General features: G+C 41.9%; 1 protein-coding gene across 5 annotated transcripts in view; it reads right to left on the bottom strand.

Annotated features, from left to right (window-relative positions):
* Nucleotides 1-27,651, bottom strand: part of B4GALNT4 (beta-1,4-N-acetyl-galactosaminyltransferase 4) — a 248,877-nt gene that overhangs the window by 21,289 nt on the left and 199,937 nt on the right. For all 5 annotated transcript variants that reach the window (XR_009760580.1, XM_061609887.1, XM_061609889.1 and 2 more), the window contains 3 exons: nucleotides 17,814-17,892; nucleotides 14,376-14,442; nucleotides 380-523 (listed from right to left, as the gene is read on the bottom strand). Coding sequence is in view for 4 of the 5 variants with exons in the window: in XM_061609887.1 (XP_061465871.1) it covers nucleotides 380-523; nucleotides 14,376-14,442; nucleotides 17,814-17,892 (290 nt within the window). In the remaining variant the exon portion in view is untranslated. The remainder of the gene's footprint in view (nucleotides 1-379; nucleotides 524-14,375; nucleotides 14,443-17,813; nucleotides 17,893-27,651) is intronic.

Raw genomic sequence — 27,651 nt, 5'->3', positions numbered from 1 at the left:
TCTCTGCACAAGAGGGGAAGCCCACATTGTGTGCTCCAGAGGTTGCTGGACTACAACTCCCGTCATCCCTGACCACTGGCCATGTTGGTGGGGCTGATGGGAATTGTAGTAAAACAACGTCTCGAGGGCACCGCATTGGCTACCCCTTCCATAGAGTATGGGACAGGAGGGCAACATTAGCAGAAGCTAGGAGGAACCATCCTGACCAAATTTTAAGGCTTCTGCCCACTCTGGTGCCACTTATGCTGCCATCAACTGCTTATACAGACAAAATCACAAATGCCTTTGATTCTCCCCCCCCCCCATTCCTCTTGCTCTCCTTTTCATTTACTCCAATGGTCAGTGAAAGGACTTTGCTGGAAGGCCCTTTCCCACTTACTGAGGAAGAAAGTGTCTCGAGGGTCATGCTTTAGCATATCTGCTCCATGCTCATCTCTCTGTAGACCCCACAGGTAGCTGCCAGAGTGGCTGGCGAGGGACTGAGGCACATGTCCCACCTCATTCATTTTCAGACTGGATTCATCTGAAGCGGAGGGAAGGAAAAAGAAGACAGGAGGCATGACTGGTGAAGGGCAAGCTGGTATATAGCAGCAGCGTTGGATTTTTGCAAGGGCCAAGGCACGCCATGTCTCCAGGATTTCCCATAAATGTCAGATGTTGGTAGCAAGTAAGCAATCATCTCTTGGGCAGATTTGAGGGGTACATTGCACATGCAAGACCCTTTCTTTAAATCTGTCCATTCTTCAAGATTAATACCATGATTAATACCATGGCTGCGGTTTTGGAATAGGCACTGGCTAGGCTTCTCCCAAGAGCCAAGTCTTGGGAGTAAAAGTTATAAAGCTTCTAATCTAAAAAGCCACACATGATATGTAGCCACATCAAGGCCATTATATGCTCCACAAAGAAATCTTTCACTATAGGCTTCAGTCTTCAGAGGTGGCATGAAATCTCTATCCCAATCTTGTCTCTGTTCCAGAGGGAATCTACCCCCTCCATTTCTCTAAAGAGAATCCTGTACCAGTGGTGTCATTTATACGACCACATAATCTTACCCAAGCAACAGTCAAAAGGAGCTTATGCCAGACCAAGCCTGGCAGCCCACAGAGCTCCAGCAATGCCTCTTATCTGGGCTCTCATTCACTCACTCTTAAATACTCCACCAGGGTTCCTCTGAAAATATTTGATTCTCTGAACAAACAGAAAACCAAAGCAAGAAATAATTTCTCCAGGGATGCAACAGCTCAGAAAGGCACAGCACAGCTCCGCCTCCCACCAGAAATGACAAGACTGCCAGGAACGACATCATCGGTGTCTGGGAGAACAAAATGCCATATCAATTAAGTGCTGGCTGCCTGTAATGTCATGTTTATTAGATGAGGCTGTCTGTTTGCACAGACCAGTACTAGGAAGCTGAAGCAAGGCAAGCACAGAAGTGTAAGAAATTAGAAGTGCTACCGTCCGTTGCTATCGGCTCATCTGGCTTCCCTACTCAGTCCTAGTAAGCAGAGGGGAAAACACAGTTGCCTGATACCGCAGAGCCAGAGCACAGAAAAGCAGAGCTGGCCGAAGACTCCACAAGCCTAGCTATAATGATATCGCACTCATGGGGAAAATCCCATTAGTGCTGCAGTTTCATGAGAGGAGGCAGTTTTGTGGCTCTGCAGCTCACAGCTGTAATACAGGAGGGCTGTTTTGAGTTCCAGCCAGTCAAAGTCTTCTGGGAAAAACTTTCAGAACTAGTAAACCAAGAACTAACACGTCAACTGGCTGACAAAATAAATGGGAACATCATGCTAAACTGGACTGGTGAACAAGGCCAGAAGACATGCTGAGCATGCAAATAAATAAACAAACAGCATTTCCCTAAGAGGGATATTAGGCTAATGAACAAGGAGTTAGGTTAAATCTTCAAAGGGCAACTCTTGGGGTATCTCCAGATCAACATTTTTATAACTCTTTCATTCCACTACTGTGCTTCCTTCTGAATTTTTTTTTTTTTTTTACAATAACTTTTATTCAAATTTTCATAAAACAAACAAAACAAAATCATAAAACATTCAAAGACAAAAAACAAAACAAAACAAAAATGATTAAACAAAAAAATAAAATGTTGACTTCCCATTTGTCGCAGATCAAATCAGTTATAGGTCTACAATATATAACAATCCTGTCTCTTAAATTATATTATAAAATCACTTTCCTCCAGTAGTTATCTTAATTAATCATCAAATCTCATAAACATTACTTTATTCTTTCCACAAAAAGTCAAAGAGAGGTTTCAATTCTTTAAGAAATATATCTATCAATTTTTCTCCAAATAAACATGTCGATTAATCCATCTCGTTAATAATAATAATAATCTTATTGTCATAACCATAGTCCAAATAAACATATCGATTAATCCATCTCATCAAAATCTGTTAGGTCCAATAATTTCAATAGCCATTATTCCATTATCCCTATTAATTCCATCTTCCATCTTCAATAGTCCTGTTAAGTCCAGTAATTTCAGTGTCCAATCTTCCATTATCAGTATTCCATAATAATCTTGCTGTCATAGCCATAGTCATATAATAAGAGTCTGATGGGAATTTCCTCTATCCCAAATATTTTCTTGCCATCGATTCTGAATAAGTTGCTGAAATATTGTTGTAAAGTCATATCTCTGTTCTTCTTTTTTACAAAATGCACTGGCTCATCTCTTGAGAGTTTTCCCATTGTCACATGGCTGCAATTAATTCCATAGATTTTCTCTATATCAAGCTCCATCACGTCATTCCAGTCCAGAAAATTATCCAAGCCATTGATAACTTTATCTCTAATATCTTCATTAATTTCTTCAGAGATAACGTTAAATTCCAAACAGTAGATTTTATTTTTAATATCCATAAACTCCAGATCTTTTTCCAATTCCACATTTGTTCCAATCTCCAGGGCTTGTATCTTCCCTTTATTTTTTCTTTTCTCATCTCTGATCTCATTCTCCTCTCTCACAGGATCCCCTATTTCTTTAAGCTCCTGCGTCATTTTGCTCAGTTCAATTTTCAGCTCCTTACTGCCCTGTCGCAGGGTTTGTTTCGTTATCTCAATCTCATCCATTATTTTCTGAAACATAATTACTTCCAGATTCTCAGCCACTTTCTTGATTGCCATTTTTAAAACCACGAAAACAAAACAAAACAAAAATAAAGAAGAACCACTTCTTATTTCAGCAACAATTGGGTTAATATTCCAGACTTGATGACATCACAGTATAAACAGAGCAGCCTGCCTTATCTCTCTATGTTCAAGAATACAAAACAAATTTAGTTCCCAGCATCAAAACAGTTAGTGGCGTCGTGAAGAAGCAGATTCGTCAAAATAAAATAGACCAAAAAGAGAATAGTCCCAGACAATATAATGTTCCAAAGTTCATATTTTTTATTTTTTTCTCCTCGGAATAGAAATCCCTCTTCTGTTTATATCTTTAGAATGCACTTCCAGGACAGCTTTTTGCAATAGAAACAGAGATAAGCTGTTAATTTCGTGAATAACAGAGAAGAGTTATAGCTCACCCAGAAGTTCTTTAAAGCTGATTCATTTGACAAATCTCTTTTTGCTGCAACAATTTAAACCAAGTAAAAAAAAGAATAGAAAGAAGGGTGCTTGCCTGTTAGTCCGTTTTCTCTTTGAAGAAAAGATAAACATGTCGCATTAATCAGATAGAGCTTGTTCGGAAGTCCGTCCGGCATTGCTGGCTGGACCTTTTCTCATAAATTAATGAAATCCAGTCCTCCCAACAAAAACAGGCTTTTGAGGTTGATCTCTATGTTTCTCCCTGCCCGGGAGAAATTTCATCAGTCAAAAAAAAAATGTTCTGACTGATTTATATCTGAATAAGCTTCTTCTGAGGCGGGAGCCCGTCTCAAAAGCAGGCACAAGCGAAGTCACCCTTCCCGGAAGTCCCTTCTGAATTTTTTCTTAATAAACATTGAATTATGCCGTCGCACCTATATGCACTTCACAATCAATGCAGCTTGCCAAAAATATGGGCAGAGACACACTTTGAGATGGGATTGTGAAAGAGCCAGGTTCTGAGACTGTGAAGCTGCAAAGTTTAGCTTCTCTTAGCAGTCATTAGCAGAAGACACTTGCAAGGCTCCTATGATGACTAAGTAAAATAGCTTAAAAAAAAAGGTTTGGCTTAGATAGTAAGTTAAGGAAGTTAATGAAAGAAGTTTCCTGCTCTCTTTTCTTTCCTGATCCCCCTGGCAAAGCCCATCTTTAGGGGGCCTCCTGAACAATGGAGCTGGTGCAAGGAGGATAGATGGGAAACTTTCTTTCCTTGCCTTGGGATCTAAACTTTTATGTGAGGCAATTCCTCCCTCCTCCTGCAGCCCCATACCACGTTGTTCAGCAGGGCCTCCTGAACACTAAGAGAGACTTTTAGAGGAGGCACAGATAACTACATGGGAAAAGAGAGGGGCACAGAACTTTTCCTCTCATCAACTTCCTTGTCAACTTACCTTAGGATCCAAGCCATTTTGGGCTGTATCCAGCTAAGTTATCTCATCTGTGCAAGAACTTCTGCTTCCACAATGGAATTTCTCTTGTCCCTGTGTGCCCCCCCAATCTGCTCTGGAGGGTTGGATTGGGTGGGCCACATGGGGGGAGGAAACGGAAGGGAAGTTCTGTGGCAAAAGCACAAGTCCTTGAGCAAACGGGACTACTTCAGTGAATACAACCCTTGTTTATTGATTATATCTGGCATTGCTACCTAGGCTTTTCTTGGTAAAAATATAATGGACAAACAACAGGACAATAGCAAGGAAGGTGAATAGCGTGAGATTTCTGTCAAGACCAGTTATGACAGAGTTTGTACCTCTTAATGTGGCACAAACCTTTGGTATGGGAGAAAACACCATCAGAAACAGAGTGCTAAACACTATTGGATCATGGACTTCATGGCAGGCAACACCATTTCCTTATGTGATACTCTGATCAGTGAAAAACTACCTGTCTGAGAGCAACTGTCAGCACCAAATGCCATTGTGATTCTCCCTAAGGAAGTGGCACAGATTTCAATCAGGGTGAGGTTGCTTAGCACAGCAAAGTCAACTTAGCAGTCTGGTTGACTTCATGCGACTGGGGGAGGGGAAAAGGGCAGACAAGGCTCAATTCATACTGCAAAACTGGAGTAATAGACAGTGACTCAGTCACACTGAACTCTATGGATTCTGGTCCAGTTCTCTGCTCAATTAATAAATAAGCCAAGCCTCTTTAGATAGATTAGACAGACAGACAGACAGAAAAGAAAAGAAAAGAAAAGAAAGAAAGAAAAAAAGGGGAGAGGGAGGAAAAGAAAAACGGGAAGAACTAAACAGTACCTACTGGAGAAGTTAATTGCATTGTGTATCATCCTAGTTAAAAGAGCAATCGCTTGCTCAAGCAGCCTGCTTGCCTAGGAAGAGGGAGAGGAATGGTGATTAACTCTCTTTCTTGTGACAGCAATAGCCTGTGCATGGTCTGCTGGAAGAAAGGCAGATGTACCCATCACTAAGGATAGGCAGTTCTCACCTGTCTATGATTCTCAGCTGCCAAGACAGCTTGTGTTTGGAACACCAGCTCACTTCAGCTCTCCAGGAAGGAGGGCAAATATGGCTGTCCCACATCTTTATGACCAGAAGGATGAAAAGTGCCTTTATTCCATTGTAGAAATGGATTCTAAAAGCTGATATTATTAAATTGTATCAAAACAGGGATGATAAAGTATTACTGACTGTCCCCTGGGGGAGGGCAAGAAACATGAATAATTATATGATTGTTGCCATTCACTACTTATATATAATTTATGTGCTCAGTGGCATAAAATCTTTACTTATCTATTATTCTTGTGACAGCCTTGTCAAGGAGGCTATGGTACTTTCTATTTTACAGTGATTAGAAGCTGAGAACAGGTTTCCAAACAGTGCTCACAAATGGTCTTCTTAAACTTAAAACAATCATGTGAATATCTCCATCTGGAAGGATGGTACTCAGAAACCAGAAACATTTCTAAAATGATCCTCAACTTCTTTGAGGTTCTGCTCATGGAGACAGGCCCAGAACATTGCATGGATGATCAATCAACACATAGCAATGCTACACAGAGCTTTAAAATGTTTATCTACAAGCATGGAATATTAGGTCAGAAGTGTTCTGAGACATGACTTGGCCAAGATCACCTAGCATGTCCGTAGCTAATCAAGGCTTTGAACCAGCTTTCCTAGTCTCTCTTCTAGAAGCCATAGATGATCAGGTTTCCTGGAAGACTGGGTTTTTAAGAAGGAACACTTTTGTATTCTGTGGCCCCACCAAGACTAGATAAAAAGAAAGAGGAATTCATCTTCCCAGCCTGATGCATAATTCTACTCCTGTCTTTTTGCATAAGGAGAATAGGGCAGAGTGAGGAATTTCAATGCCACCCTTGGCTGACAAAGCCTGGTAGTTGACACTTGCCTGGATTAACAACATACAAAAGGGCTGTGGTGATGTGAACCAGTTTATGATGTAGACCAGATATTCCAAAATGATGGGCTGGAATTCAGTCTTTGCAAATCCTGATATGAACTGGCCTGATCCACATCTCCCCACCTAATGTGCTGATTGGAACTTAACTTAGCCAGTGGCTTTTGCACTTCCTGAAAGGTTTGAGGCAGTTAATGGCTCAAAAACCAAAACACATTTAAAATGTGTATTTTGACAGAAAATATGCTTAGAATATTTTGAGAAAAATATGTTTAAAAACACATATTTAAATGTGAATTTCTGTGCAGATTTTTTTTAAAAAAGAGAAACAGGACAGAACAGACATATGGGTAAGCACATTCATTAAGTGACAGAGACTGGAAATACAAGAGACAGAAGAGCCGATAGATGGGCAGCTTCAGAAGACAGAGGGTGGGACTTTCATGTAAGTCCTGATATAAGCACAAATTATCTGGATAAACCATCTCTTTGCTTGATTCTTCAAACGTTCCCTCCTCTTCCTCCTCCAATGTTGTTCCTAGATTGCTAATAACAAGTTGCAAGGCAAGCCATGGTAGCAGAACACCAAATAAAAAAATCATAATAAAGCATCATAATAAACCAGAACAACAATTCTAAAAGCTTTCAGCTTTGGCTGTGAATAAAGCTTTCCTAGCTACCGTGAGACAAAAGATGCTTTTGACACAATGAAAGCAACCTCATTTTCTAATTCCCCAGGTTGAATGCTAAAATTGACACTTTCAACAATGCTTAATATATGTTCCCAGCTTCCACCCCTTTCCCCAGGCAACCTGGAGAAAACACAAATATAGTACATACTTATTTTGATTTTACCCTTTTGGGTTTGTCCTAAAATCTACTAGACAATATCACACAAGCACTTAATAACACAAAAATAAAAGGTATGATACAACAATTTCCATACCGTAACACAAGAGCACAGTCGTCATGCTTTGAAGCACTGAAAAGGCAGCCGTAAAGGTCACCTCACTCTGATTTATAAAATATGCCTCCTGGATTTTCTAGTCATATCTGTTTAGCACACTGACAAGGCAGGTTTTCAACCCATGTCAACAGTATGGAGTTGATACAGCTGTGGAAAACCAAGAGGCAGCCTTGGTGGCCATGTCATGAACTTTGCCAAGTTCAGTGGAGGCACTTCCCACCTTGACAAGGTAGGAAACAGAGCTGGTAGAAATTCAAGAGGAAAGTCTTCAAGGTGGCCTGAGAGAAAAGTAACACTGTTGCATGCCAGAACTGGGGCCAGGCAAAGGACTTGGCAAGTATCACTGAATGAATTAACTTACTTTCAATGGGTATGAGAAGGGAGAGCTGATAGTAGAAAAATGGCAGTCCTTTACAGTAGGGCCTCGCTTTACAGCGCTTACAGCGTTCCGCTAATACAGCGGTTGTCAATTGCAGAAAGGCCCCGCTCCTACGGCACTTGTTCCGCTTTTACGGTGGTTTTTGCTCATCGTGCGTCATTTTTGTGCAACGCGCACCATTATCTTCAATGCGTTCCGCTTTACAGCGGTTTTCACTTTACAGCGGGGGTCCGGAACGTAACCCGCTGTATGAGTGGGGCCCTACTGTATTTTAGATTTTAGAATAGGGCAAGAGACTAAGAAAATACCAGACAAGAAATATCAACAATATATAAGATACAGTAAAGGACACTTAATATTTGTGCTAGGTGAATTAATTTGACTTGGAAGGACTGTGGATTTATTGAATTATGGAGAATATAAATATATAAATGAAGATAATGCTTTAACATATTCTACAGATCATTGTTGATTATAATAATGTTTTATGTTGCCTGCATATATGTTTACTTTTTCTTAAAAGACAATTTAATACATTTTAAATAATAAAAAATGAAGAGGGGTCAGGACTCATCTGGAAGTCTCAAAGAATGAAACTTTCACATCTACATTAAAGATGAATAGAGGTGCTATTTGCTCTTTACGCAGGAGATTGGATGGGTGGCTCTTTGTTCAAAGGCACTTCAGCAGCTGCTGCCCAAGCCACTTGCATCCAGGAGAGTTCTTTGCATCTAGCATTCAAGGCCAGTCTAACTATCATAGCCAAAAATTATTCACCACAGGTACTTTCATACATCCCTTCAGGAAAAGTGTGCTACACAGAGTAAGGCAGGCTGTCTGGAGGAGGGGGTTGGACTCCATGGCCTTATAGGCCCCTTCCAACTCTACTATTCTACGATTCTATGTAGGCCAACTGTTCAGAGAGTCTTCCCCAAATCATATTGAGGAATGGAATCCATGTTTTTTGGCCTGCTGCAGCGGGGAGGCCACCATGATGCACATCCCATGACCTGTGCTCCAATCACTATTTTGCTGATGTTCCCAAGGGAGTCCCCCATGAACAGCTGAAGTGGGTTTGTTGACTATCAACACAACAGTGTTGTGAAATCCTGCACTTGTAACACACACTGAATGCTGAATAATCATCCAAGGCTGGAGACAGCAATAAAATATTTTTCCTTAAAAAAGGGATTTGTGATATAGTGATTAGGATTTACATTCTTTGATCAGTAGTAAAGACTTTAGCTGAAACATTACTAACAGGATTCCTGAAGTACAAAGTCTAGAAAAGCAATTTTTTTTTCTGCAACGGAAGTGAAAGATGCAGCTGTGGTGGAATGGCAAGTAGGCAAGAGACTGGGTAAGTAAAGTCTTTGACTGAAACACTGTCAACAGTCTGGATATTCCTGAAGTACAGAGTCTAGAAAAGTAAAGCTGGGCTGGGGAAAATTAGGAGGGGCCAGTTGGCTCTGGGGGAGGGGCTTTCGTGGGTAGCCAGATCTAGGGGTGGATCATTGCCATCAATGGAAGAGGTGCTAGTTACTCCTACAAACCCATGCTGACAATCTCCTTTTTTTTTTTTTTTCAATAATTTTTATTCAGATTTTCATAAAACATACAAGACAAAATCATAAAACATTCAAAGACAAAAAACAAAATCAAAAATAGTTAAACAAAAAGAAAAAAAGAAAAAAAAAAACAAAAATAAAAAATAAAGAGTAAAATATTGACTTCCCATTTGTCAAAGATCAAATCAGTTATAAGTCTATAATATATAACAATCCTGTCTCTTAAGTCATATTATAAAATCACTTTCCTCCAGTAGTTATCTTACTTAATCATCAAATCTCATAAACATTACTTTATTCTTTCCACAAAAAGTCAAAGAGAGGTTTCAATTCTTTAAGAAATATATCTATCAATTTTTTTTTCCAGATAAGCATATCGATTAATCCATCTCATTACTAATTATGATAATCTTATTGTCATAACCATAGTCAAAATAAACATTTCAATTAATCCATCACATCAGAATCTGTTAGGTTCAATAATTTCAGTAGCCATTGTTCTATTATCTCTATTAGTTCCATTTTCCATCTTCCATCTTCCCATGCTGACAATCTCCTGAAGACATGGCACCTATGTCTGTGATAGCCTCAGGAGTATCAGTCTCTCTGTCTGAAAGCTGCAGCATAATCACATCATTAGACTTTACCTCTGTCATTCAGGACTTCCAAATTAGACTGCGGTAACATCATGGATTAGCTCAGGGATAGCCAATGTAGTGCCCTTCATATGCTATGGAAGTATAACTTCCATCATCCCTGACCATTGGCCATGCTAGATGGGAGCTGGAGTCCAAGGACATCTGGAGGGCACCATGCTGGCTATCCCTGGGTTACCTGCATGCACCAGTATGAAACTGGTCTATGAATATGTGGACACACCTTAAGAGCCCCTTTTGATATTTAAGAATGATTATACACAGAGATTCTGCTGATGATTATCTGTGTAGTGGCTAAAAGTATGCTAAGTTTTAAGAGCTCACATTTTAGCCTTCCCCTAAAAGATGCAGTCTCTTGCAACTCCACATGCAATTACTCCTTCTTAATAACTGTCCTGCAGCACAGGAAGGAGCTGAGCCAGAGAGTGAGATAACAAGAAAATTGCTCCTCGTGGGGTACAAGAGCTTCAGATCAGAGGGGAGAGAAGAAAACTGATAGTGACTGATGTATCCAGAAGGAAATATCCCCTCACAGGGCATCCATCTTGCAGGCACTTCTGTCAATATCGCAATTGCCACTATTCCTCTTGTGCCAATCGAGCCCTCGTGCTTCTGCAACGAAGAGAATGACTGGCCCAACCCGCTCCACCTTATCTACACCTTCCATGGGATACTTAATTACAGGCGCCTTGTGTACTGAGTGCCAGGCTGGGATCTATTCATCAAGCGCCTCCTGCTGCCAGGCCAGGTTATGAGGAAGGAAGCAGAAGATCTATGGATTTAATTAAACTCGACGCTATCCATCCCTGCTTACAAGACAGGTGTTCATAACTCAGCTTTGGAAACACCCGCTGACGGGTATTTGCCAGGAGTGCTCTTCTGCTGGCCTCTTGCTTTTCGCTCTGAGACCAGCAAGACAGCAAGGGGAAAGGGCAACAGGAGCCCTGGAAAAGAAGAGCACGGCTGCTGCTTATACGCATCAGTAGCACACCAACAATACTGCTGCTTGTATATGCCCAGTAAAGTCTTATACACACACACACACACTCCCAATCCCTTTTGCCTTTTGTGAAGGGTCATGCCGGCATGCTATTTTATTTTTAGTTCCCACACACAAGTACACACAGGTCCTGATTGCACACCTTTCACGGCTCAGCTGCTTGATCTATCTGAGATCATTTTACTGAGTGTATTCCTCACCCTACAGACATGGAGCAATGGTGCAGCTCTTTCCTTGGGCACCACAAAAAGATGAAGATTGTGAGCTAGTATGGAGGGTCCAGTGAAAGGAGTGTTAGACTAAATGACTTCAAGAGAATTATCTGCCCTACACATTATTACCTTTGCTCTCTTTTGAGAGAGAGAAAAAGCGCATTTAGATTCCAGTCTTATGTATATTTATTCCCTGAGTTGAGCAGGATTTATTCCCAAATAACCATACAGAAGATTGCAGATTTACAATGCAATCGTGTAGATGTTTACTCAGAAGTAAGCTGTGATGCGTTCAATGGGATTTACTCCCAGGATGGTGTGCACTAGAACCTTACATCACAATCCTGACCATAACTATTTAGAAGTCAGTCCCACTGAATTCAATGGGGCTTAATTCCAGGTAAATGGAATTAGGCTGAGAGGTGCCAACAGGATTTTTTGGGTCCAGCACACTCCAACCCACTCATAAAAAAGACAAAGATTTGCATAAATTTGCATATGTTTATATCATATGTAAATAAATGTCCTCTTTTGCAGATGTAGTGGAGGGCCCAAAAACTAAATCAGTGGCCACACACATAAGAAAATGCCTCACAGACTGAATGTAAACAGGCAAATTTTTCCATAATAGTATTTCCATACTAGAAAAGCCTTAATCTGTTGAATTTCTGCCTGCAACATAGTTGTTAAGGGCATAATAATCCTGCCTGGTGGCTCCTGCTTTTCAGTGTTATTAGCCAATAAGTAAGTCAGAGCTGTAATTGACAGGAGAGTTCTTTGGACAGCTGGTGATAGTGTACATACAGTACAATGGTGTGCAGGTCGATTCAGAAGTAAGTCTGTTTGTGTTTAATGGGGCTGTCTTCCAGATATGTGGGTACAGGATGGCAGCCTAGGCTTTGGTTTAGGTTTGGCATTGGGGAAAAACAGGGTTCTTGTGCCTTTAACAGTTGTATGGCAAGCAGAAATTCAACAGGTCAAACATTTTCTAGTATGGAAATATAATTATGGGGAAAGCTTAACCATGACTACTCTCTAATTTTTTGTGTTATGCATTTCCACCCTCTTTCCATGGCTACCATTTTGTGACTGGTGCCCCAGCACGCTCTAAAAATTTGAAATGTGCCCTCAGGTCCAAAAAAGTTGACCTGAGAGTAGCAGGCAGCAGGAGACTGGCTGGAAAAAGCTAAAACCTGGCTGAGGAGGTCATCCGAAGGCAATGCCTGGATAGGGAGGAAGCTGAGAAAAGGGCAGGGTGGGGAACCTTTTTCACCCCGAGGGCCTCACTCCCTTCTGGGCAACTTGCCCAGGGCCACATGACAGTGGTGGGTGGGGGCCAGAGGCAAAAATGGGTGCAGGAACAAATGTTAATTTTATAGAAGTGTATAAAATTATGCCTGGCATTGAGAAAGTGGATAGAGAAAAGTTCTTCTCCCTCTCTCATAATACTAGAACTCGTGGACATTCAAAGAAGCTGAATGTTGGAAGATTCAGGACAGACAAAAGGAAGTACTTCTTTACTCAGCGCATAAACTATGGAATTTGCTCCCACAAGATGCAGTAATGGCCACCAGCTTGGACGGCTTTAAAAGAAGATTAGACAAATTCATGGAGGACAGGGCTATCAATGGCTACTAGCCATGATGGCTGTGCTCTGCCACCCTAGTCAGAGGCAGCATGCTTCTGAAAACCAGTTGCCGGAAGCCTCAGGAGGGGAGACTGTTCTTGCACTTGGGTCCTGCTTGCGGGCTTCCCCCAGGCACCTGGTTGGCCACTGTGAGAACAGGATGCTGGACTAGATGGGCCACTGGCCTGATCCAGCAGGCTCTTCTTATGTTCTTACCTTTGTGCAGTAGGCTAGCTTCTACACACACACTCGCACACCCGTGTGTCCTCCGTACAGACAAGCAAGAGGCATTATCAGGCCTCAATTACACATTCCAGCCAGACAAACATACTTGGGATCCAGCGAGGGGCGTGACCTGGGAAGAGTACAGAGGGCCACATATAGAGGCCTGGAGGGCTGCATTTGGCCCCCGGGGAACTGGGGCTTCCTACTTCTCTGCTAAGGAATTAATAAAGCCACCTGGTGGAGCCCTGGAAAGAGTCTGTTGTGGGAGGGAGTTTGAGGATGAGTTTATTTAGTTAAATTAACAGCGCAGTCCACCCAGAAGTAAATCCCCTTTAGTTCAATGGGACTTACTCCCAAGTAGGTGTGTAGATTTACTTACTTTCTTGATAAAAAATATTTGTATACCCCTATTCATAAAAAAAAATCAAAGCAGTTTACAACCATATACAATATAACCATTTAAAATCAGAAATCAATGACTAACTATTGCAGAAAGGACTGAAACCTAATTAATCTAAAATAATTTCTTCTCTCCTTTTCTACCAGAATGGTCTTCCAGGTAGCTTACATATATCCCATAAAGAAGAAAATTATAAAATAATAAAAACACAGCAGTTAGATGATTAAAACCATAAAAGGCCAGGAAGCATAAAATTCACCTGGTGATGCAAACAACAAAAATAAACTAATCAAATCAAGCATCAGTAGAAACAGTAAGCAGTAGACCAATCAAATTAAAGAACAGTAATGTGTGATAATATTTACAATTGTTAACCGATTACTGACTGCCACACACTCAGGCAAACAGGAGACAGACATTATTTGGTGCTGAAAAGATAGGAAAGCCAACATGGTGCAAACTGCACTCTTCATGGCCAAAGTGAAAGCTTTACATGGGAGCTAGTTAGTGTCAGGTGGTTTCTGAGGCAAAGGATTGTGCCTCTCTCTCTCTGATTGGCAGTCCTTCTACCCATTGGTGGTAATGTATATTTTTCAAAACATATGCTAAAAAAGTGAGCTGCTCATGGCACAATGGTGGTTTTTGGTATGACAAAGGAAAGGCAAGACAAATTAACATGCAAGACAAATTAACTCTATGGGATCTTGCTGGCCATGTACACAGAAAGCTCCTTAAGCATGCACGCTCCTTCCTTTGCACGCACACCAACTACGCACATTGTAGCCCAACCTGCTGCGCAACAGGAAGAATCATGTAGCAAACCTCAGGGCGGGGCAGGGAAGAGGGCTTTACCTGTATAGAGTGAAATGTAGGAGGAATCGAGGACCTCAAACTTGAAGCTGGGAAGAAAAACTCGCCACTGAAAGAGAGAGGGAGGGGAGTCGATCAGTATGCATGAATTTGTGTGTTCTCCTGCATGTGGGGACAGGGAATTTGGGGGAAAGCAGCTGGCAGGAATAGTGAATGGGGAGGAAAATAGGAGGATCCAGAAGGCAGGCTGCTGAAGGTCCCATTCAATGCTTATTCTCCCTGGTTGGTTGTTCTCCTTGGGAGAACATGTTGCATGGAGGAAGTGCATGTTCCACTCTCAGTCAGCAGCCTGCTGTTGTCGAGCACATAGTGCTCTTGGGCTGGTCCTAAGAATCAGGCAGCGCTACCCATCATAGCTAGTATGTTGACTAGGCAGGTCCGCTCATGCTTACGAGTATAAAGGAAGCTAGATACGTCATGCAATTCAGTGTTCTCCCTGGCTGTATGTCTTCTGATGCAGCAATGGGTGTGAATCTACTGCAAGGATATTAGATCAGTGCAATGACCCTGTTCGTTATAGCTTCCTTTTGCTTTTTAGTGCTACCAGCTAGCAATCCGGCCTAATCACACCCAGCTATTGATCGTCCAAGAGCATACACTTCTGTTGAATCATCCCATTTCCAGACACTTATTTTCAGTTGTTCTCTAACCTGCAAACAATAGGCAGCTGTTACTTAGGAATCCAGTCATCTTAAAACATATTAGTACCTCTTCTTTCTTTTTTAAAGGGACATTTCTTTTCTGAGCACTCAGCTGACAACATTTTGTTGCTGGGAAAGTGAGAAGTGAGTGCCATGTGGAATGTAACTGCCCAAGTGTCATAGCTACCAATCGGATAGTCACTGTGATGGATGCCTCCTTCACTGCCCAAAGCATGCCATTTTGGTTAACTTTTTAAAAAGACATGCTATTCTATTTTTGTTCTTCCTTAAAAAAAAAAATACTCCTCACTGAACCACTCACGCAGGATGCACGTGTAGCCCTTTAAAAAAATCAACACAAAATGACCAGCATAAGTCCCACCGTCTAATGAACCTCCCCTCCGTTTTCTCTAAAATCAAGCGTGTTTATGGCTGCATATACATCATATATTTAAAGTACACTGTTTCCCTCAAAGAATCTAAAGAACTGTAGTGTACCCCTCACAGAGTTATAATTCCCAGCGCTCTTAACAAACCACAGTTCCCAGGATTGGTGGAAATATGATTTAAATGTATGGTGCATAATGCATCTTATAGATTATTTGCAGGTTATATGCTTCCCTGTCCAGCAACAGAGCACAGTCTCTTTGCAGCAAATAAACCATCCCCTATGAATGATAAGGGGACAACACCAAGGCTGCTGGATCCAGGATAGTACTGATATGATATTAAGAGTAAAACTGGTGGGGGATGCTGCCAGTCAACCAGAACTAACTGTCCCAAGCACCCAGCTACATGCAAATCCATGTGCCTTGTGCACAGACGTTGTAGGAGAGGGCAATCTCATCCTTGCAAATCATTTGGGCAATATTTCTAACCTCTTTAACGTCCAGCTGAACCCTTGTTCCTTCCCTTGAGTGAGGAAGCAACAGCTTGTTACAATTCCTATTAAAAAATAAGCTAAGGTTGCATATAGCTGTAGAACAGGAGAATAGAGTTGCAGCACAACTCCGCCAGCGGTAAGCCTGACTTCCTCTCACATTCAGAATGGGAGAAAATGTACTAATCAGTGAACCAAACACTGATTCAATTGATTGTACTGCCCTTCTCCCAATGTGCATGCCAACTGTTCACTTCCTTGCCCAAAAACACTGCATGCATGTTTCTTAAATTAAATGTATATTGTCCACTTAAAAAAAAAAAAGCACAATTTTAATTTAAAATAGTTGAAAAATTGTTCTGGGTAAGGGAAAGTTGTTTTATAATGTCACTGGTTCCAGCCAATCAGAGCTGTGCACAGCCAGCTTCTGCTAAGAGCACACAGAACTGGTTTCCATGGAGCATGATCTGGGAGGGAAGATGTTAATTTCAACAAAACAACAATGCGTGCATGCTTCTGTCGTAGGCCCACTATTCAAATTATGAATGTCCTTATGCTGCCTGAGAGAGACAGAGACAGAGAGAACGCTGACATACTATCCTTGTGAAGAACACAGCCCGGGATTTTAGCAGAAGAGAGTCAAGTAACTGCTTTTCAGGCCCACTGCTAATATTTCTATAGCTGGACTGAGCTCCTGTGTTTCTATGTAACCATTTGTAATGCCTGAACACAATAGCACCAGCCACTTTGGGTTTTAATAAGGCAACTTCCTTTCCTCCTGTGGTAGGATGGAGATTTATTATTGTTAATCTTGGTGCCTGGAGGGCCTCTGTAATGACTGACAAGCTTTTGAACTGTGTAAAGTGGCAAAAGCAGTAATGTGTCAATGTTCATCTGTCTAGTTTACACACTTGCTTTTAGACAGGGCCATATGCTGTTCATTCTGCACATTTAGTTTTTACGTAGAACTGCTAAATAGCTGATGAGCAGGAAGAACAACCTTGCATGCATATGTGCTTCTTATCTATCAGAGCATCCAGGCAATTGGTACATACGATTTTAAAGCAAAGATAATCTCATGTGGTATTTTTCATATTTTCTGTGCTCTGCTTGTTACACCTGCCAGGGTGACCTAGAATCATTTGGCAGAGACTTCACAGCAGGGACAGACAGCCATTGGGAAGGAAGAGCATTTACATTGAGTGGCTCTTTTGCCTTTTAATTTACAAGTGGGATGAATGGAGCCTCTTTAAAATGACTAATATTTCACCTCCAGCAGCCTACAGTGCAGTGAAGGCTTCTGTAAAGGGAACACAGCTCCTCTGAGAGGCATGAAAATGAGGCTATTTTTAAAGTTTCTAGGAGATGGGAGATATTTTTTCTTGAGAATAAAAGAGTTTAAGAAATTACCAGCTAGGAAGTCCCTCTCACACTCTTTCTGGCACTTTCCCCAGAGGAGGACACAATTAATTTTAAGGAGAAAATACATTTCTCTGCATGAAATAGAGAAAAAAGGGCTTGGGGAGTAATTTCCCCAAGTTTTGTAAAATAGATTAAGAAGGTTAAGGGTTCCCTTCTGCTTGGGTTTATCTGATAAATATGGATCCTTGGGTACTCCATGGCTGGATACTTTCCCCTCAAATATGCAAACAAGGCCTGAGTTAATAAGGGTCTTTGCAAAACTGACCAGCTAAAGCTCTGCTAAAAATGTCTTTTTGGTTATAAAGGCTTCTTTGATGGACCATAAGGGATTTATTTGCTGTCAAGATTTTCAGTCAAGAGAGCACAAAACAGAAGGCCAGGATCTATTTCTATTTTTCAAACCATGTTTAATTTTCTTGCCAGGTGACTCTGTACCAGAAGCGGGGGAGAAGGATCTAAAGAGACTTATTTACTCACACCAACTTCCACATGGTCTGAACCACGGTCATCCTGCTTGTGGAGGAGCTCAAAGTAATAACGCCTGGAGGAGAGAACGCTGTGTGGGAAGCAAAGGAGAACGTTAGAAAACAACAAGTGTACTTTATTTATTTATTTATTTATTATTTAATTTGTATCCTGCCCTTCCTCCCAGCAGGAGCCCAGGGCGGCAACCAAAGCGCTAAAAACACTTTTAAAACATCATAAAAACAGATCTTAAAATAAATTAAAACAGAACAGCATTAAAAACATTAAAAAAACAACTTTAAAAAAGGGTTAAAAACATTATTAAAAACATATTTTTTAAAAAGGGTACTTCCAAGGGTTACCTGAGTTCTAGGACTACCATGCTTTTGTCCTTGAGGAACTGTCAGCTACAGCAAATGTTGGAGGGTTGAGGAGTAGAAGCTTTAGGTATAGAGATCTCACAAATAACGCTAGTGAATGAAACCAGTTGCCACCCACACTGTTCCACATTGACCCTCCGGCAATAAGATTGTGTGTACCCAGAGACAGTGAAATGCAATGCAGGATTGTGATGCTATTTGCTGTTCACGTTGCAGTTTTCTCAGGAAACCACTTCCTCTTTCTAGTGTCTCTCAAAATGCTATGGCTCATTTGGGTCCTCTGGGGGTTAACATGAAAGTGGCTCTGCAAGAATTAGGCTGAAAAAAAATATGCTGCACATCAAAGAATTTGGTTCAAAAGTGTGCTCACCCTCCTCTCATCAATGCTCCACCCACAGAATGAATTGCACAGGTGTGTGCAAAATCACTGTTTATACAGTGCATTTATCATGGCAGCATTCACTTTTGCACAGAATTGGGAACAGTTTAAGAATGGCTAGTGTGACAGAGGACTAGAAGAAGAAGATGGTGGTGCAGTGGCCAAGTGCCTGAGCTGTGATCTGGAAAGGCAGCGATTCAAATGTCATTTTAGCCATAAATGTACCAGTCCCCATCTCTCAATCTCAGCTCTCTCCCTACTTCCTTTCTGAAATACACAGATGGTAGCAACAACAATAATCTGCCTTGCAACATTGTTGTAAGGATCACTGAAACAACAAGTGCAAAGTGCTTGGAAACATGCTGTATGCTGGTAAGTCAACCAAAGCCATGGACTTCTCTGTTACATAAAAAGCAAAGGGTTTGGGAAAGTCTGCTTTCAACATTTAAGGCAGGCTCCTATGGCTCCTTGGAGTTCAGCAAGACAAGCACCAGAAACCTTATTGTCTGTTAGCTTTTTTTCATTTTCTTCTTTTGTACTTATGAGTTTAAATCTGGATTACTTCTTTTGTAATACTGGATTTATTTTATGTTTGTTAAATTGCTGGTTTTTGTCCCATTTGAACTGATTATGTTTTGTAAACTGATTTCTCTCCCCTACCCCAATGAAACATATTTTGAATGTTTGTTGTAAGGCGCTTTGGGCACAGCTTGCTGTAGAAAGGTGGCATATAAATAAACTCAACCAACCAACATCAAAATATGCATATGGGTACAGGGTGTGGTACCCCTCCCACCTCCTCTTCCCAGAGAGGTCTATCATCCCAGCCGCTTTCCTCCCAGCCCAACTCTGATACTGCAAGTGAACTGGGCTAAGAAAAAAGTACTTGAGGCAATGGACTACGGAGAGGTTACAGTGCTCTTCACCAATAATAGTGTTATTACAGACAGCAGGGTCAGGATGTGGAAGAGGTGAAAACAGATGTAGGGACAGAGAAGAGGAGCTATAGAAAGAATGGGAATAGCTGTGTGCAATACAATCTCTGCTTTCTGACTGCTGGAAGCCCCAGCTACACCCTTCTTTGAACCAGACATTGTCAATACAGGTTCAGTTCTTTGCCTAAGTAGCTTCAATTCTCTCTGTACAACTAGGATAGCTCTAAACATTTTTTCTTTCTCCCAACTAAAATCTGGATACTTTCAGCATTGATATTTCAAGCCAAATTCAAAATCATGCAGCCGGATTGCACACAGGATACACACCCAGGCTCAGCACAGATACAAAGCAAAACAGGAACAGTAATGGGGAAAACTTTCAAGCATTCAGAAAACAACTAGCCATGTTGAAATGAAGTGGAGCAAAAAGCAGGCAGGGTTTGGGGATAAAGAAAGACAGACAGAAAGAAAACATAAACATGAAGACAATGCTGTCAGCTGTCCTGGAGGTAACAGATGCCCACACCCAGTTGACAGAGGCAAGGCACAGAAGCTGCAGCTGCAGTTGAGATCCTGCTGTTTTGTTACGGCTGCCCGTCAGTCCTGATCAGCGAGAGCAGGGGGCTCCTAAAAACCTTCTCACACACGCTCCCTGGCTTGGTGTATTGCATGTCACTGCTGCCATGGTAACCATATCCACCTCTCACACAGTGAGACAGAAGTCTCTCTCTCTCTGCTTTAAGCTGCCCAAGACACCAAATACTTGGGGTACTGGGTTCATTTCACAGCAACACAAATACCCTGGGCTCCTAGGCCTTTGGCACTTCACATGCAAAAGGTTCTCAAGTGCTGGGAAGAAAGCAAGGTCCAACCCCAAAGGGGGAATGGGGTGGTGGTGGCTACCAACGTTATGTGATGGCCTGGTGACTCAACTGCAGTCATCATTTAAAGAAGAGATGGTGTTTCAGAAACCTGACAGAGAGCAGCTGATTCCTAAACCTAGTGGCAAAGGCAATGGGCCATGTGGAATCTTACTGGTGGGAACATTCACTCATACAGTGTATGTACCTCAAACACCTAAGTGAGTAGAGGAATAGCCCTAGCCTCGAACAGCAGTCCAAATGGGAGGGAAGAGCACATGCTTTGCACACACCAGGTCACAGGTTCAACTCCTAGTATTTCCAGCCAAAGGGATAGGTATCAGGTGCTCAGAAAGCAAGAGTTCTGCCAGAGACACTTGAAGGTCCTGCTGCCAAACAGAGTACAATACGGGGGCTTGACAGACTGTTTCCTATGTTTCTTTTCATATGTTCAGGTTTAGTTTCTTAATTTTTCTCCTTCCTTCTTGAAATGCTTCAGATTTCTTGTTCTGTTTCTCATCTGCATCCATTTTCTTCAGTCTTTCCATAGACTGAAATGCTATAGAATCATAAAGTAGTACAGTTGGAAGTAGTACAGTTAAATGTCAAAAGGACTAAAGTAATGACAACAGAAGATTTATGTAACTTTAAAGCTGACAATGAGCACACTGAACTTGTCAAGGATTAGCAATATCTTGACACAATCATTAACCAAAATGGAGACAATAGTCAAGAAATCAGAAGAAGGCTGGGACTGGGGAGGGCAGCTGTGAGAGAACTAGAAAAGGTCCTCAAATGCAAAGATATATCACTGAACAGTAAAGTCAGGATCATTCAGACCATGGTATTCCCGATCTCTATGTACGGATGTAAAGTTGGACAATGAAAAAAGCGGATAAGAGAAAAATCAACTTATTTGAAGTGTGATGTTGGAGAACAGCTTTGTGCGTACCATGGACTGCGAAAAAGACAAATAATTGGGTGTTAGAAATTAAACCAGAGCTGTCACTAGAAGCTAAAATGATGAAACTGAGGTTATCATACTTTGGACACATAATAAGAAGACAGGATTCACTAGAAAAGACAATAATAAACAAGAGATGGATTGATTCCATAAAGGAAGCGACAGATCTGAACTTACAACATCTGAACAGGGTGGTTCATGACAGATGCTCTTGGAGGTCACTGATTCATAGGGTCGCCATAAGTCGTAATCGACTTGAAGGCACATAACAACAACACAGTTGGAAGGGGCCTACGAGGTCATCAAGCCCAACCCCCTGCTCAATGCAGGAATCCAAATTAAAGCATACCTGGCAGGTGGCTGTCCAGCTGCCTCTTGAATGCCTCCAGTGTTGGGAGAGCCCACTACCTCCCTAGGTAATTGGTTCCATTGTCATACTGCTCTAACAGTTATGAAGTTTTTCCTGATGTAAAAATGAAAATGGCCTGCCTTCAAGTCGATCCCAACTTATGGAAACCCTATGGTTTTCATGGTAAGTGGTATTCAGAGGGGGTTTACCATTGCCTCCCTCTGAGGCTAGTCCTCCCCAGCTGGCTAGGGCCTGCTCAGCTTGCCACAGCTGCACAAGCCAGCCCCTTCCTTGTCCGCAACTGCCAGCTGGGGGACAACTGGGCTCCTTGGGACTATGCAGCTTTCCCACGGCTGCACAGGTGGCAGGGCACGTAACCCCTGAGCCACTCACTGTGGGGGTGATCTTTAGCTGGCCCTTGACGCCCAAGAGACACGAGTGGGGATTTGAACTCACAGACTCTGGACTTCCAGCCAGGCTCTCCTCCCTACTGTGCTATACCAGCTGTTTTTCCTAATGTAAGGAGCCCATTCTTCCGTGACCTGCACTCTAGGATGATTGAGAAAAAATCCCAGCCCTCCTTTGGGTGACAACCTTTCAAGTACTTAAGTCTTCTCTTCTCAAGGCTAACCATGCCCAGTTCTTTCAGTCTCTCTTCACAGGGCTTTGTTTCCACCCCCCTAATCCTTGTTGCCCTCCTCAGCATCTGTTCCAGTTTGTCTGCATCTTTCTTAAAGTGCAGTGTCCTGAACTGGATGCAGTACTCAAGATGACGCCTAACCAGTGCTGAATAGAGGGGAACTAGTACTTCACATGATTTGGAAGATATACTTCTGTTAATATAGCTTAAAATAGCATTTACCTTATTTGCAGCCACATTGCTCATATTCACATGGCTCATATTCAGCTTGTGACCAACAACAATTTCAAGATCCTTCTGGTATGTAGTATTGCTGAGACAAGTAACCCCCATCTTATAACTGTGCATTTGATTTCTTTTTCCTAGGTGTAGAACTTTGTATTTATCCCTGCTTAAACTGCATTCTGTTGTTTTCAGCCCAATGCTCCAGCCTATCAAGATGCTTGTGAATTTTGTTTCTGTCCTCCAGGGTACTATCACTGTTAATATTTAGCATTTCAGTCTTCACTTTCTTTAAACTTTAAAACATTTTTTCAAACTTCAAACCATTTTTTTCTTCAGCCTTTACATCTTACCAGTTATTTATTTATGTGCTTGAATATTAAAGGAAAATGAAGAAACTATCAACTACTTATAACATTTTGTTTGAGTATACAGTGCTGCCTAAGAACATGTACATGTTATATTTCCTTGCTTTCTTCCTCTTGGATATGATTTTGGATTTTAGGAATTTTTAATGAAACTTAACAAAACTTCCCATAAAGCCATTTAATATATGTTAGGTGGCATGTATTGATTATCATGATTGCAAAATGTCAAGCCATACACAACTCCCCAGACAAAATGAGGATTTTGCATATGAAGAGACAGTACTGTCCAGTTTGATATCAGCAAAGGGGAGGTATGGAGATGCTTAATTAAATTTATTTCTGCTCCAGTGTGGGCACATCTTGCTATTTCTCAGATTCTAGATCATAGGGTTTACTCAAATGAAACAATGGGAAATGTATCAATCCTTTTATCAAGTGGCCTAGAATTTTTGGGCTGATGCACCAAACGTCACAAGGGTGGGAGACTGAGAGACAAAAAATCACTGAGATGATTGCTTTGACTACAGAGAAGCAGTAAGGCTCTGGCTGAAACAGCAGAGGTGCCAAGTGCAGTGGCATAGCTGCGTGAAGCATTGAAACTGAAACAGCAAAGAAGTAGCACTACAGGTGAGAAACAAGGTGTGACAGCTACAGTACTGCTATGGAAGCTTAAAAAAGAAGGAGGTCTGTGTAACCCTTTCATACCATATTACACCCTATCATCCAGCAGGTAACACAAAGAGAATCAAATCTGTCTCTCATGCCATGTTTGTGAGAGCACTGCCCTGCGTAACCAAGGGTGTGTAAACCAAGAACATCAAGCTCTGCTCCACCACAGCTGTAGTTCAATTGAAGGAGGAGGAAAAAAGCTCCTCTAATATCCCTTGGGAACTCCGGGACATACACCAAACTCTTGCTATGCAAACTGGCTAGGCTCCAATCAGCTGCTTCAATGAACTGTGTGTGGCAAATGTGCCCAAACTATTCTTGCCACCACCAACAGTCTCCGCCTTTCCCTCCCACTTTCTTTCATTGGTTCCCTAATTGGATTATTGCACTGAATTGTCCCCAGTTAATCATCTGCAAGGGAATCTGCAGTATATTCACACCCCACAAGGAAAGCTCTTAAATGGTAGCTCACAGGGGGGCAGAAATCTTGCAAGGCCTATTTATGCCTTCAAGCCTTTGGGAACCATCTCCTCACATTTATGCCAACGGTTACAAGTAAACCTTGGGCTGAAGGCCTAGGTTTGCACTGTGTCAAGTTATTCCTTCACTTCAATGAAAACGAAAAGAAAAAGTAACGGCTTAAAAGGCTTTGGTTCTAGGCATATAATTTGAAGTCAGCTTATACATTATCTTCATGATTTTAGAAAGAATGGCTTGTAGAAACAGAATCTAGCTCATCTCTTCCCTTAATTTCATTTGCCTGAAGGTCCGTCATTCCACCCCAAATGTCTACTCCACAATGAAGCTGCTGTTCTTTTTGAAAGGGATAGCCATGTTATTGTTACAGCGGCATTTACAGCAAATGCCTCAGTACATTTTTTAGTCATAAAGATGCTACAGGATTCAGTTTTTTTGCATTGTTTTTAAGTCACCTCATGGCAGATCTCAACATGCACCTCAAGGCCCGTGAATGATTGAACATAAAGGGGGGTGGGACTCTGGGTGAAATAAGCTGGGGTGAGGAGGGTTCTATCTGATAAGCACCCAGACCCTCCACCTTCAAGGCCACAGAAACATCCATCTCCTGAAATGGAAGACAACCCTTCACCCTTTAAATAAAACACCCATCTCTGAACAGGAACTCACTTTAACTACAGAAGCTCTCATAAGCACTCCCTCTTCCCCTTACTCCTTGTCTAGAGCAGGAAAGGGGAGTCTGTGGCCCTCGAGATGTTATTGGTCTACTATTGGATTATTCAATTACATGAAATTCCAGTGCATCATATGAAGTGGTTATCTTGCCTGTTTCAAAGAGATTGGTGTGAAAAGTAAGTTCAGTCCGCTACCTTTTAGAGCTGAAATGGGGAAAGAACCCTCACTCTGTCTCTCTGAGCACTTCTGGTTAAGGCAGCACATTTCTCAGCATGCACTGGATCCTAACACTCTCCTTCACTGTTTATAGCTGTGCTATCACACTAATAGGCAGTAGGAGAGATCATATTTATTAGTTCTGTTGAGGGACAGGCATGACACTTACACTGGAAAACCTGCCAGTATACCCAATAGCAAGGCTTGGTTTGGGCCTCTTTATTCTCTGAGCAGGTGTTTTGCTCATTCATGTCCCCCTCCTTTTTTGCATTTGGACAGTTTCCCTCATTTCTTTCTTCCAGCAGCAGGGAGAAGCTATAAGCATTCAGCACACATCTTCACTATTATTTCAGCACCCTTTATGTCCCAACCCTAGCAAGAAAAGTCTGCATGCCCTGCTCTTCACATCTGTCCTTCTGCCCATCTGAGGGCAGGGCACAGGATATATCACAGAGCAACAAGAGGCTATGCCAAAAGGTTCGCAAATATATTTATGCAGGGCACATGACAGCAGGCCACAGGCCACCACCATGAAGGGAGTGGTTCATGATCCTGAACAGTCTTTCCCCGTGGCCTACTTGAGCACTACTGTCATGAGCTCTGACGACAACAATAAAGCTGTGGGCTCAACAAACCTTCTTTTCTGGGTGAAGGGCAAAGTGAATGTGAGAAAAGAGGGCCAACCCACTGCAGCCATTCGCTGCACATGAACAGAACACATAACAGGGGAACTGCTGCAGGTATGCAGAGTGGATGAGGAAAGGCCACAGAGTTCCACAGAAGGTCCTGCTTGACAGTGAATTGATGGGGCAGGCAAAGAGAGGCTGAGATGAGAGCTGCCAGCTCCATCCAGAGCAGTGTCAAAAAAGGAGGCAAGCCATGGGAGGGGGAGCTGAGAGGCGCCAAATCTAGACAGAAAGTAGATTGAGACTGACAAGACTAGAAAGAGGGGGAATGGAAGGGAGTGATGGAATAGGAAAAGGAAGATGCAGAAAAAGAAGTTGGAAATGAGGAAAAAGCAACGGGCTAATGAAGGAGCAAGTTTACATAAACAATTATTCATTTCCCACCTTAGATTGCCCTAAGGGAGAGCTGGCTTTGGATCTGGGAGTCTTGGGTTCAAAATTCATCCTCTGCTAAGAACTCACTGTGTGGATGTGAACAACTGGAAATTGGGGAAATAGTGGCTTATCTCACAGGGCTGTTGTAAGTGGCAAGTGCTGTAAGAAGTAGGGGTGGTTAGCCCATGGTCCACAAGCCATTTTTGGCCCCCAGATGATTTTTGGTGGCATGCAAAGCCCCCCCCAAAAGATTTGCCTGCATTGTTGTTAACAGCAACAATAATATTAGCAGGTGGCACATTGTGCCCCCACCATGGTGGAGACTATGGAGCAGTCTCCACCAATCTGATAAGCAGGGGCGGGGGGGGGGATGTTACCTATTTTTATCTTTATAAAAGGGCCCTTTCTCCCTCTGGTGTGATACCATTCTTACCAAGTGGGTGCCACTGTTAGAAGGTCTTAGAGAGACTTATGAAAGAGGAAGAAGCATTTCTTCTGGTTTCCTCGCTAAAGGCTTTCTAACAGTGGTGCCATGTGAGAGGGAGAAGGGATCTTTTAATTTTCTTAATCTTTCTACTTTTAACATGTATCCTTAATTTGTGTTGTATTTCGTTTTTGTTGTGCTTTCTGTTGTTTGTTTGTACATGTTTTTGTGATTTTTTACTATGATATATTGTATTTTATCTTGTTTGTTCACCGCCCTGAGAGCTATTCTGCTAAGGGCGGTATATAAATTGAAATAGTAATAAATAATAAATAAATCTTTTCACAAAGGTAAGAAGAAGGTTTGTTTCTCTTCCCAACGGCTGGAGACTCTTCTACACCAATGGTGCCCTCGAGAGAAAAAACACTGTGCTGTGTGTGTGTCAGTCGGCTGCATCTGTCCACTCTCTGGCTGTATGAGTGTATGTACATGGACAGGCTCTTGTACACACACACACACACACACACACACACACACACACAGAGTGTGTGCGTGCGCATGTGTGTGTATATATATTGTCTGTTCCTCCCTCTGTTGATTGTATGTGTGTACATACCTTGAGAGTGTATACACATGTGTGTGTGTGTGTGTGTGTGTGTGTGTGCGCATGTGTGTGAAATTGAGGGGTGGCAAATGCTCAAAGTGGCCCTTGAGCCAAAAAACGTTAGCTACCCCTGATATGGATAAATAAATAAAAAATTGTCATTTTGTGAGTCTGCTGTGCCATGCCCTTCAACATGATCTGGACGTCTTGTTTTTGTACCATTTTAGAATTGGGCTAATGATGTAAGGGCATACTGAAAAAGTGGGCATGGGCAGTACTTAAGTCTCAGAGAATGAGACACAAAATATTGTTAAACCAGTTTCTGTTGGTATTAAATGCGTGCAAGGCTTTGACAAAGTGTTCTGTGTAATAAGGAAACCCTGCACACTTTACCAGCAGACAGCTTTCCTCTTTTACAGTATATCTCTCCAACACTTAAACATACACAAGAGGTTGGGATCAAAATGATAACCTAAGTTTGCCTGCTAAAAAACCCACTTATGAGGAGCCTGCACAGTTTGAAAGAGGCACTTTAAACTATATAAAAATATTAATATCTTTTTGCATAAACATATTATCATACCTACTGGATATGATCCAGCATTCTGTTTCCAACAGGGGTCAGCC

Source organism: Rhineura floridana, chromosome 2 (genome assembly GCF_030035675.1).
Source record: "Rhineura floridana isolate rRhiFlo1 chromosome 2, rRhiFlo1.hap2, whole genome shotgun sequence".
In the NCBI taxonomy this organism is placed as follows: Eukaryota; Metazoa; Chordata; class Lepidosauria; order Squamata; family Rhineuridae; genus Rhineura; species Rhineura floridana.
Note: the sequence above shows the minus strand (reverse complement) of the source record. Positions and strands in the feature narration are given on the sequence as shown.